This window comes from Hyaena hyaena, unplaced genomic scaffold (genome assembly GCF_003009895.1).
Source record: "Hyaena hyaena isolate Hyena2069 unplaced genomic scaffold, ASM300989v1 scaffold_1088, whole genome shotgun sequence".
Classification (NCBI taxonomy): Eukaryota; Metazoa; Chordata; class Mammalia; order Carnivora; family Hyaenidae; genus Hyaena; species Hyaena hyaena.
In genome coordinates, this window is record NW_024081720.1 from 561671 (window position 1) to 574002 (window position 12332).

Consider the following 12332-nt stretch of genomic DNA (forward strand, 5'->3'; position numbering starts at 1 on the left):
TCTTCACAATGAAGGTATTCCTGACAGAGCGGCTGTCAGTCACTCCCTGTTCAGACACCACATTGTGGGAACGTAGTTGCCGCCACATTGCAGAAGGCTGGTGTCCCTGGTAAAGATGATGCATATCATGTAAGCCCCATCACCAAGATCAAAGTCTGCTCCTTTCATGGAAGCCAATACATGTCAAACCTCATTCCAATCAAATCGTCTGGAAATGAATTCAAGATGAATATGTCATAGAATAATGTGACAGTGGAGCTGCAGAAGGTCAGGGGTTGTTGTTTCAATGAGAGAGTCGTCAAATATTAATTCTAGAATGTCCAGATGAGTAGGCATTGAGGGGGATTAGCTGGCTGCTGGTGGGATGTTGTGTCACTGATTTGTGTGCAAATGTATCAAACGCCAAGGTGTTGTTCTCGGTTTCATTGGAACTCAAGGAACATCTCCAAGCTCATAACTCAACATAACCACGAGACAAAACAAAACTTCCCACTTAAAAAAATAACTTCAACAAGCCAATATTCAAAAGACGATTTTAACTTACTAGACTCTTTGAGGGAGTTTCGGTAAAGCCGTAATCTTTTCCTCATCACCAAGGAAGTCTTGTATCTCATTTTCTGACTTTGAGCCTGTGTGAGAAGAAAAGAGAGACAGTCACTAGTTAAACAATTTCATACATGTTTGTATGGTAACACTGTGGGGCCTGAATGTATGAGTGAAAAACAGTGTTGGTCTGAAGACTCTTCCAGTCTTCCGTAAACCATTTTCAAATTTAAAACTGAAAGAGAGGACTCTGCTGGGAACTGCCGTTGCAAAACAATATATCCTTTATGATATAAAATATTAAAAATCATTTTCCTACCTGACATTTTTTTTTGTGGAACTCATTTGTTGATTTCACATTTGTTGTTACAAATCCTTGTAGACAGGATTTAAGCACTAGCTGGTGTTCAAATACCTCTAACTTACTGAATTTGAATTTAATGTATGAGAAGTTTCCATTTTTTTCTTTAAGTTTACTGAGTTCAGTAAAGTGTAATGGGGAGGGCTAGGTGTCCTCTGGGAGGCTAACAGGTAAAAAACCGAGGTACAAATATTGAAATGAGAAGGGAGAAATTTCTTTGTGGAATTGTAGATCTTGCCCATAGTGGTGTGGGAATCCCTTATCCTCGCAGGGGTTCACCCCTAAATCTATTTGGAAATCATCATTGCTTGATTTTTTAAAGTTAATATAAAATTCACCAGAATAGAAAAAAATATATAATTTCTATCATCTGGTCCTGATTGGCTCCATTTCTTAGTTAAGAATGTCAGAACTGCAACCTCTCTCCCCTCCCCCCTCCTGCAATATTTGCATCCCTTATCAAATTCACTTTGTGGATAATGCTACCAAGCCTTTGGTCATCTTAAAGTCTGAAACCCATCCTGGGGACCTTTGCATCTGTCAGGCAACACTAAAGACAGTGGAACAGCCAAAGACAGACGATCCACCCAGCCCCAACCCTCAATTTGGCCTAGAAAGACAAACAGTCATTGAAAAGGTCTCAGGCTGGACAAACACAGCACGCCCTCTGTCAATGAGGACGTCTGCCTGTCTTGACACTCCAGCCCACAGAACAAGCGATTGTTTAACTTGTTGAACCACAGGCCAAATCCAAATGGGGCTCTGCTATCTCAAAGGCTTTCCAATTCTCTATGCTCAAAGATCTTTTTCTCTCTCTCCCTCAACCCCCAACCTGGGCTTGTACTAATTTAATGTGTTTTTGCTCTTCCCTCTCCCTTCTTTTCTAGGTCCAAGCCTGTGGGGGGGGGAGGGGTGTGTGGGGGGGGTAGACTCACCTTTTTTCCCAGAGGGTTTTATTAATTTTCAATTTTTTCTAAACAAAAGGCTTCTGTCCCCAAAAATGATAAGCTCCTTCCTGCACAAATCAGGAAAGAATGGAGGCCCAACTTTAATTCCTACGGAAGGTTGGCAGGCTGGGCATCCTCGCTCTAAATTTCCTCATGGCAGGACTTCTGGCACTGGAAAAGTCCTGGCTGGTTGGAATTAGTGGAATTTACTTTTTCGCTTCAGAGGGAAATGGGTGTCAGTTTCCCTACAGAGTCCCATCCACCCACAATGCTGCCCAAGTCCTCCCTGCTTAAGAGGCCTGGGTCACTTCAACCCCCTAAATGCTGGCTGTCTTTTGTGAATTACAAACCCACAGGCATGCAAACAAATGCTGCAGAGGCTGGATTTAGGGCTGGCAACTGGGACCTTAAGCGGCTTTGTAGCAGCTCCATCACCAAGCTGGTGTAGGAAACCTGGGTAATTATCTCCTCCTTTGGTTCAAACTCTGATCCTGCTTAGCAAGCCAGTTATTGCACTGGAGGAGGGGTGAAAGAACATGGGAACAATCCCTGGGCCCCTAGACCTGAGGTCTCCACCAAGCCAGGGATATAAAAGCACTGAAAATGCTTGGCTAAGTTTTCCTCAAATGACTGCTCCTGGTCGGTCTCCGCACACTCCCATTGCTACTTAAACAGGAGTCAGGAGCACAACCTGGAGACATTGGAATTTACCTTCCTCTGCACACCTTGAGGAGAGGAAAGGGTGCCAGCCAACCACCGTAATTAATTGGTCTGGGGGAGAGCCAAGCAGGTGGGCTCGTGGGTACACACAAAATACACTGTTTTTCTCTGGGGGAACACTAAGGCTGAATGTTGTAGGGTCGCTCTAGAATGCTCAAGCCGGCCCAAGGTCAGAGGTCACCTACAGCCTGCTTCCCAAGCCAGAGATTTCAGTCCCAGAGCCATGAACACTGCTCCGAGCTGATTAACCCACAGACACTCAGGCAAAGGCATGCTGGCCTCTCGGCCACAGCTCAGCTGGGACGGTGCAGAGCAGGGGCCCTTTAGCATGCCAGGGAGCTCTCAAGCCAAAACCAAAAAGGCTCCTGGCTTCCACCCGCCACCTGCTATAGCCAGCTGCACCGACATCTCCTTGACCTCCTTCCTTCAGGCCTTTCAGCACAGAGACAAGGCTGGGCTGTGTGACCGCCTTCTCTCCTTCTTCTGCTCCCTTGAGGAAAGAGCTCAGGGGTTTCCCCGGCTCCAGGCTGAAGCCTGGGTGACCTTCGTGTGCTCAGAGTAGAGTATGCATTAGTGGGTCACCAGCAGGACCAGCAGGGACATTTAACTGTCTCTTTGAACACCCCCAAATCCCCCACCTGCCGGCAGCTAGACAGAGGAAAGGAAGTTGGTGCCTCGCCTTCGGTCGCTCTGAGGCCAATGCTGTTCGAAAGTGGGTAGAAATATGACCTTGGAATCCATAGGGAGCCTCCTGCAGACAGCGTCGGCCAAGGTACGGCCCTTCAATGCCCCTTCTCTATTTCTAAGACCTCGCTGGCTCCCAGCTGTCCCCATGGGCAGCCAACCTCATTCATCAACCGCAAACTTTCCGGTCAAGCCTTTGAGGCAGTTCTAGCTTTCTTTAACCGCCTGACTCTGTTCCCGCCTCACTTGCCCCAAATTTCCTGTGTTCCTAGATGTCTAAAGTAATGATCAGAATTCTAGGCGGCTGCGGCCTGCTCCCCAGAGAACTGGTCATAGCCCTCGTTCGCATCTGGGAGAAAGCAAGCCACGTCCCGAACCCATGGCCAGCCACGCGCACAGAGCGGATCCTAGTGGTCAACTTCCTGAGGCAGGACCAGGAGAAGCGAGGGCGAGGATCCGGCCCCCGCCGCTGACCCGGCCCGCATTCCCCGTCAGATTGGGGCGGAGAAGTTCCATCATCTTGCTGCCAGCAAGGCTGATTTAGCTCCTTTGACCCTGGAAAGGGGAAGCCGAGTCCCTCCCTGCCATCCTCGCAGGGACTGGGCAGAGAAGCTGTCCGCAGAGCCCCCCTCCTGGCGAGGGTTCGGTCCCTTGGTGAAAAGAAAGCTCTCCGCCACGACTCCCCTTCTTGTGCCTATGGTGGGGCACCCAGGCGGTTTACAAGGAGGGGAGGAAAGGCTGGTGGGTAACAAGCTGCTCTTGGTCCCGGTGCCAGTGGGAGCCCCGTGCGTCCTCCTTGCCCCCCCCTCCCTGGGAAGCAAAGATGGACTCATCCCCAGCGCTGCCCTAGGCGGAAGGCCCCCCTCCTCCGTCAAAGTCAATGGGGTGGGGCCTATCCCCACGGTTGGGGGGCTAATGAGGGAGGGGATGGGGAGAAACTCTAGCTGGGCCTCTTTTCCCAGTGGGGTTTGGGTGCCACTGGCCCCGGGAAGGGCGCTTGATACCCAGCAGCTGGCGATACAGGTCCCATCTATCTGCCCCCTGGACTCACACACTTACCCCGCTCCACCTGTTGCCGGGATCGCCTCATTTCTGCACATCAGTTTGGGGTGGTCGAGGGGGAACCACAAACCCCTCCAAGCCTCTCTTTTGTGGTTCCAGCGAGGCGGTCATCCTTCATTTCTCCTTTTCCAGCTTTCGGGAAGCAGTTAGGGAATGTATGATGAAGCAGAAATGAGCCGTCAGGATGATATTTTAATGGCTTATATGTCACGTTGGTGCATGTGGCTTTGAACTGGAGCCGCTTGCGTTTCCTGCAGAGAGCGCCGCAAATCCCACTTGATAACTTCTACAACCCACAACTTTTTTTTTTCCCCTCACATTCACTCTTACCCTGTATATTTGGAAGCGTTTCCTAAAAATACCCTCTTGTCAACGTCCCCTGGATTTTCCACGGACTGGAGAGAGAGGACTGACTTTTCTTTTTTGAAGAATTATTTTCCCTCTCCCCCTCCCAACGGCTACCATTCCCCCTCAGGTCCCCTCCCTTGTTTTTTTTTTTTTTTTTTTCTTCCTTCTTTGAACGGCAGGCGAGGTGGGTTCAATATTTGCTCTCCCTAGTGAGAACACTACTACAGCCTCTAGAGAAAACTTCTTGCAAATACGGTTTTTACAACTGAAGTGAAGGCAACATCCAACTTCCCCTTGAGTAGTTCTGATATATCTTTTGAACAAACTGTATTATTGTTTGGTTTTGTTTTGTTTTTGAAAAACCACCCCTCAAACCCTAGCCTTTTCTCTCCATTCCCCAGCCCGGTTCTGCTCAAAGTTGGTGGGGAATGCTGGGCTGCTATACTCAGACTTGTTGCTGGGGACAGAACATATGATTTTTTTCCCCTTTCTCAAATTTCTATTTCCCAGCACAATAAGCGCAAATGCTGGCCAGGTCCCTTCAGACACCGGGAAACCTTCCCAGATACGCAAGTGGAGTTTTGAGCTGCGAGAGCCCAGGGAAAGGGCAACTCATCTTGCCAACACCAAGCGAGAATCTAGTCGATGAAAAGACCAGAAAATTAGAAAGGCGAGGAGAGGCCGCCGCTGACCCTGCCTTCCTCCAACCGGTGCGGCAAGCGCGGGCAACTGGGCAAAAAATATTCATTTTCATTTTTTCCTCTCGCCGGGGCACTGGTGAGTTTCCTAACGGGGCCGCCAGTGAAAGGATGAGTTGAGGTTTCTTTGTCTGAGGAGAGTTTAGGGCTCTGATTCAGCTGCAAAGAAGCCAAATGAAGTTAGAAACAAAGGGCAAATTGAAGGATTCCGACTCTTGGCTTTTTGTGTTTTCCTTACTAGAAAATAATTAGACCTAATGAATATGCAGACGCTTCAGCTAAACCCTCGGCCGGGGCTGCTGGGTTTTAAACAGAGCTTCCAGAAATGCAACCTTCATTCCCCAACCCCCCGCATCTGCGTGCATTTTTTGAAATGCATAAATGTTGCTCGCCTTAATTGATTGAGTCACAGGGCTTTTTTTTTTTCCTGCTTTTAAGTGCCATACTCCTCTACCTTTCAACAATCATTTTAATATATAGTCAATGGCTCTTTGTGGACGGGACAAAAAGCAACTACGCGCAGTTGTTCAATAGACTTTGCGCTGGGCAAAGACAGGTTAATCGAGGGCCGCATCGCGAAAACAAGCGAGTGTTGTATGTTTGCACTGAATCCAAATGTCTGCATTTTCCTAACTAAATCAAAGGGAGTGTTATTTCTTTTTCTGCTCACTCATCTGAAGGTAAGTAAATTTTCTCTGGCGATCAAAAGCCTGGTCGGCAACAAAGACCGCGCCCGCTTTTTCCACCGTCCTGGTGTGGCGAGTTGCGGAATTTCAATAACTGTGACAAGGGTGACTGATTTGTGAACCAGAAAAGGTTTGAATGTCACAAAATTTACATTGGTCCTATCTATCGGGGATTTAAATACCAAAAAAGTATTCGGGGATTTCTAGGGAGCTTTGGGCAGTATTGAAGAACAATGGCTCGTTGGGAAATTTACAGTTTTACCTGAATGAAAGGGGCCTCGGCTGGGAACAGGAGTGCAGAGGGAGGGGGTTAGCGGGGGCAAACCGGGGAGACTAAGGAAAAGGAAGAAAAAAGAAGAATACAGGAGGGGGGAAAAAAAAACCTCAACTCGGCAACAATGTTTCTAATTTGCCACACACAAAAATATGTCACTTTAACAATCTGGAAAGTTAAGAGAGCTTATCCACCTGTGCTTATTTTGGTGGTGGAGGGGGGAGAAGCGCAGGAAGCCTGATTGATTTGATTAAAGTGAGAAAATCGAGGCAGCCAATTACCCTGAGAAATCACATTTCTTGTAAATAGATAGTGGAGTGCCCGTGTGCTACCGAGATCTTAAATTATGAACAGGAGGGGGACGAGGCAAGAGGGAAGCAAACTTCAAAAGGAGCAAATAACAAAAGCCTCCTTTGCTGCCCTTGAAGGGGTGGGGGGAGAGGGGAGAAGAAAGAAAAGAAAGTTGCTGAATCGGGACATTCTGGAAGTGCCTTAGCTGTGTTTACCAGCCCCATCCCCACCTCCTACTCTCGGAGACGCCCGGAGTAGCTAATCGCTCAGCTAAGAGCAGGTCTGAAGAAGGACTAGATAGAGAAAAAGAGAGAGAGAGATGGTAGAGATAGAAGTGAGAGGGAGAGGGAAGGGGAGAGGGAAGGGAGAGAGAGAGACGGATGAGAAGAGAGAAACAGTGTATATCACCGAGGAGGAAAAGGAATCGTGGCAAAACAATTTTTCCATGAGAAGAGGGAAAAAATTTGGCTAAAAAAAAAAAAAAAGTTGCTACTCCTGGCAGCCCTGTTTGTCAAAAGGGGATGTCAAGCGCTTTACAATACCTGGGATTGATGAGGCGGGCGGGCCAATGAGCGGCGCGCGGCGCCTCGGCGCGCCCTCCGTTGGCGCGGCGGCTGCGGGCGGGGGGAGTGTGGGCGCACCAATGGGCGCCCGCGTCAGCAGCACGTGACGCCTCCCCCTGCTCCCATTCATCAAGGGGGGGACGGTGTCGTCCTTTCAATTCATTTATCTGCAGGAATGATTGCTGCTATCAGTCTCGCGCTCACCGCCCGGCTGAGGAGGTGAAAGTTTCTCCCCAGGAAGATAAACCGCAAAAGACAATATTGTGCATGATTTGCGCCTTTTCTTTGGCTTTTTCTTTCTTTCTTTTTCCTCCCCCCCTTTTTTTTTCCGCAAAAAGCAGAGGGGGAAAAAGGAGAGTGAAGGAGCGAGAAGGCGAGCCTGAGAGAAAGGAGAGAGAGAGAGAGAGAAAAGAAAGGGCGAGGGGCTAGTGGAGAAGTAAGGAGGGGCATACGGCGCGAGGCGGAGAAAGGGCGAGCAGTCGCGGCTCCAGCGCTCACATTCCTCTATGCTACAAATCCGGGAGGAAGTTTTTTTTGGGGGGCTGAGATGCTCCATGCCTTTCCCTGGGCAGCCTTGACGCAAGGTCCTCTCGGCAGAGCCTGAGCGGCGAGAAAGTGCGAGCCAGGCCGGCGAGGTCTGCTTGGCGGGCGCCGGAGCCCGCCTCGCGTGCGGCCCGGAGCCGTCCGGCTTCCCCGAGCGCGGTCAGGCGGGCGTCCCGGCGCGTCGCGCCGCTGCCTGCGGGCTAGGACTTCGCGAGGTGGGTCGACTCCTCCTCCCTCCTCTTCTTCTTCTTCCTCTTCCTCCGCCTCCCGTTCCTCCTCCTCCTCCTCCTCCTCCTCCTGATTTTCCCTCCTCGGCGGGCGAGGGTGGGGGGGGCGGGGGAGGCCGGGGCTCGCCCCGAGCAGCCACGATGCTCCTGGACGCCGGCCCCCAGTACCCCGCGATCGGCGTGACCACCTTTGGCGCGTCCCGCCACCACTCGGCGGGCGACGTGGCCGAGCGCGACGTGGGCCTGGGCATCAACCCGTTCGCCGACGGCATGGGCGCCTTCAAGCTCAACCCCAGCTCGCACGAGCTGGCCTCCGCCGGCCAGACGGCCTTCACGTCTCAGGCGCCCGGCTACGCGGCTGCCGCGGCCCTGGGCCATCACCACCACCCGGGCCACGTCGGCTCCTACTCGAGCGCAGCCTTCAACTCCACGCGGGACTTTCTGTTCCGCAACCGGGGCTTTGGCGACGCGGCAGCGGCAGCCAGCGCTCAGCACAGTCTGTTCGCTGCTTCGGCTGGAGGCTTCGGGGGCCCACACGGTCACACGGACGCCGCGGGCCACCTCCTCTTCCCCGGCCTTCACGAGCAGGCGGCGGGCCACGCATCGCCCAACGTGGTCAACGGGCAGATGAGGCTTGGCTTCTCCGGGGACATGTACCCTCGGCCCGAGCAGTACGGCCAGGTGACCAGCCCGCGTTCGGAGCATTACGCCGCACCGCAGCTGCACGGCTATGGGCCCATGAACGTGAACATGGCCGCGCATCACGGCGCCGGCGCCTTCTTCCGTTACATGCGCCAACCCATCAAGCAGGAGCTCATCTGCAAGTGGATCGAGCCCGAGCAGCTGGCCAACCCGAAAAAGTCGTGCAACAAAACTTTCAGCACCATGCACGAGCTGGTCACGCACGTCACCGTGGAGCACGTCGGCGGACCTGAGCAGAGTAACCACATCTGCTTTTGGGAGGAGTGTCCGCGTGAGGGCAAGCCCTTCAAAGCCAAATACAAACTGGTCAACCACATCCGCGTGCACACGGGCGAGAAGCCCTTCCCCTGCCCCTTTCCTGGCTGTGGCAAGGTCTTCGCGCGTTCTGAGAACTTAAAGATCCACAAAAGGACGCACACAGGTACGAAACCGATGTTCTTGAATCCTCACCCCTCATCCCGGGCCTGGGACCCGAAATCCAAAAGTCAGCGGCTGGGGCGCACAAACCCGGCCGCGGTTGGGTCTGGGCGTCAGTTTCCAGTAGGCGGGCAGTGAAAAGTGTGTGCTGGTTTTCTTTCTCTTTCTTTCTTTCTTTCTTTCTTTCTTTCTTTCTTTCTTTCTTTCTTTCTTTCTTTCTTTCTTTCCTTTTTCTTCTTCTTTTTTTTTTTTTTTTTTAGTTTAGGCTTGAAATTATGAAGAGATATAGAAAGTATCGGACAAGATGTATCTAGGAATGTAGATTTTAAAGTGAGGACTAAAAAGGCCGGGAGAGCAGAGAGACAAACCCAGTTTTGCGGAGACCCTGGTGCGCGCGAAGCCGGGAGAGGTGTCAGGCTCTCGGCTGCGGCGCAGACGCCAGCCGCTCCAACTGCAGACAAAGCTAAACGTTTGCTTCTAGCCAACATCTCTCTCCACGCACCTTAGCGAGGACTTTGTCAAAAGAAGGAACTGAGGAAATTGGGAGAGATAGGATGAAGGCGCAGAGAAAGAAACAAAAACCGAAAGGGGGGGGGGCGGAGGATTGAAAGCAAGTAAGTTGGGCCCGAAGAGGCTTTTGGAGACGTGCATATTTAAGGAGCCCAGTTTTAGTAGGGGCTTGTTTTTGAGGAGGCTTGAAGAGTTGGGATGGTCGGCGGAAGGCGGAGAAGTCTTTTGTCAATTAGATTCTATGAGGTAGTTTTCAAAACACCGAATACTCTGCATTGGCCTTTAAAAATAAAGAGACCGGTCGGGAACAGTTAAAAGAAAAGTTCGCGGCGAGCTCAAGGCTGTGATCTGAGTCCCAGGCCATTCCAGGCCCGTAGAGCCAACAAGGCCGGGAATCCCGCCTGCGTCCCCACTCTGGTTTGCCGGGGCGATTTCTGTGAACCGCGTTTGGAACTTGGGGGTTATTGCCGGAGTGAGGGAGGAATTTGCGGCGCCGAGCTCTCGGCCCCATTACCTTATAAAATGTGAGTGTGTATAGGGGGTGGGGTGGGGTGGAGGAGGCGACGAGGGGGGTGCGGAGCATCGGGGAGGGGGTAGGGGGTGGAGAGAAGACCAAAACAGCAGGAGAAGCAGCTCGCAATGTGAAAATTAGAAACCAAGAGCTTAGGTAGAAGAAGCCGCCCGAAATCGTCTGTATAGCCTCAGGCAGAAAAACCAGCAGTCAGACCTGCTGCTGCTCTGGGATCTAGAAAAACTACCACTACTGATGATGATACTAAAATATTAAATCTGGATCTAATTGGATTAGGAGTTAAAATGTTCAGAGATTTATAATTCCGCCGAGGATACAAGACTTTATTGAAGACCCAGGTTTTTGAACTTGCAAAGTATTAACACTGGGCTGCTGCCGTTTTGTTTTTATTTCTTCCATTGTTTACATTTTTAAAAACAGCCGCAGGATTTGTTGTAATCAGACTTCTTTCTTGCCTTTCGCACCAGGGGAGAAGCCCTTCAAGTGCGAGTTCGAGGGCTGCGACCGACGCTTTGCCAACAGCAGCGACCGCAAGAAGCACATGCACGTGCACACGAGCGACAAGCCCTATCTCTGCAAGATGTGCGACAAGTCCTACACGCACCCCAGCTCGCTGCGCAAACACATGAAGGTAATCGCCGCGCTCTCGCTGTGCGCCTTCGGGCCGGGGCGCGCTCGGCTCCTCGGCCCAGGCTCGCGCGGCGAGCGGCAGCCGCGTGGTGCTGGGAGCGGGGGCGCAGGCAGAAAGGAACCGGTTCCACTTTGCTGAGTGGGGCTGGACGGAGAGGGCAGGGGGCTTGAAAGGGGGGACGGGGAGCGCCCCAGGGCCTTCTAACTTTACTGTTGAATCAGAAAAGTAAGAACCAGTGCGCCCTGGAGCAGAGGCCGCGGCAGAGTCTGGCCCAGGTGGGGAGCCAGGGCGGCGCCAGCGGGCCGCAGCTGCCTGAGCTGCCGCCGGGGGAGCCGGCCGCGTCGGCGGGACAGCCGGGCCCCGGCGCGCAGGCCCGAGCGTTGGCTTACCTAACTCTGAGCAAGCTAAGTGCAGCGGCGGCTGCGGGAGCGGCCGTCGCGGCCTCTGGCCTCCAGTCCGGCCTCCCTCTTCCCAGATCGGGTTTTCCTTTCGTGAGTCCCGGGGGCGCTGTTCCGCTCTGCAGCGCCGCCTTTGCAGGGCGGAGGCGGGCACGCTTCAGGCCGGCGGGTCGGGCCTCCCGCGAGCGCCGGGGGACCCAGCGCGGCGCGGGGAGGCGGCCCGCGGCCTGCACGCGCCCTGGGAGGCCGCCGCGCCCGCTCCGTCCCTCCGTAAAAACGCGCCTGTGTTCCCGCAGGTCCACGAATCCTCCTCGCAGGGCTCGCAGCCTTCGCCCGCCGCCAGCTCCGGCTACGAGTCGTCCACGCCGCCCACCATCGTGTCGCCCTCCACAGACAACCCGACCACCAGCTCCCTGTCGCCCTCCTCCTCCGCAGTCCACCACACAGCCGGCCACAGCGCGCTCTCCTCCAATTTTAATGAATGGTACGTTTAACGCCAGAAACAGAACACCGAACAAAACCCTATTTAAGAGACTGAACACACACGTACACAAAATATTACTGAATGAACCCTGCGAATCAACACAGCCCCCCCACCCCTCGCCCCAGACCCCGCAGTCCTGTTTTTTTTAAACCTGCCAAAAGACCCAAGACCGAGTGAGAAAGAATATCCCAAACCTTTCATTTTTCTTTCTTTCTTTTTCTTTGATTTATCTTTCTTTTTCCTGTTCTTTTTTTTTTTTTTCTTCTTTTTCTTTTTTGCAAAGGTTTGGTAGCCGAGGGGCGGGAGGGTGGTCGAGGAGAAGGCGGCCGCCTCTGACCAAGTGCCGCCAACCCCGACCGAGGGCCAGTTTCTCGTCGGATTCGAACAGGCTCTCTGGGCTTCCGGTTTTTTGTTTCTTGATTTTTGGGATTTTTGGTTTTGTTTTTGTTTTTCTTTGCATTCTTGTAAATACAGAATTATTAGCTTAAAATGTACTGTTGGATTCTGTAAATAGTTATATCTCGGTTGGAGCGGGCGGGTGGGTTCGTGGCGTTGTGGTCTTTGCATTGGGGGAGGGGGGAGGGGCTGGGCGGGCGGGGGAGGGGAGGGAGGGAGGGCGGCCGAAAGCCAACTGTTTGTACTGAATGGCAAGAATGTTCTAGTAAATGTGTACCAAAATGTGAATTACTTTGTACTATTTCAGTCTCCGCG

At 52.5% G+C, this 12332-nt stretch overlaps 1 protein-coding gene across 1 annotated transcript; it reads left to right on the forward strand.

The window, feature by feature from the left end:
- The first annotated feature begins 8088 nt into the window (after positions 1 to 8088).
- On the forward strand, positions 8089 to 11631 carry ZIC1 (Zic family member 1). The gene is made up of 3 exons (XM_039222250.1): positions 8089 to 9070; positions 10576 to 10739; positions 11434 to 11631. Exons 1-3 carry the CDS (start codon positions 8089 to 8091, stop codon positions 11629 to 11631), a joined length of 1344 nt encoding a protein of 447 aa, XP_039078181.1.
- Positions 11632 to 12332: the final 701 nt, after the last annotated feature.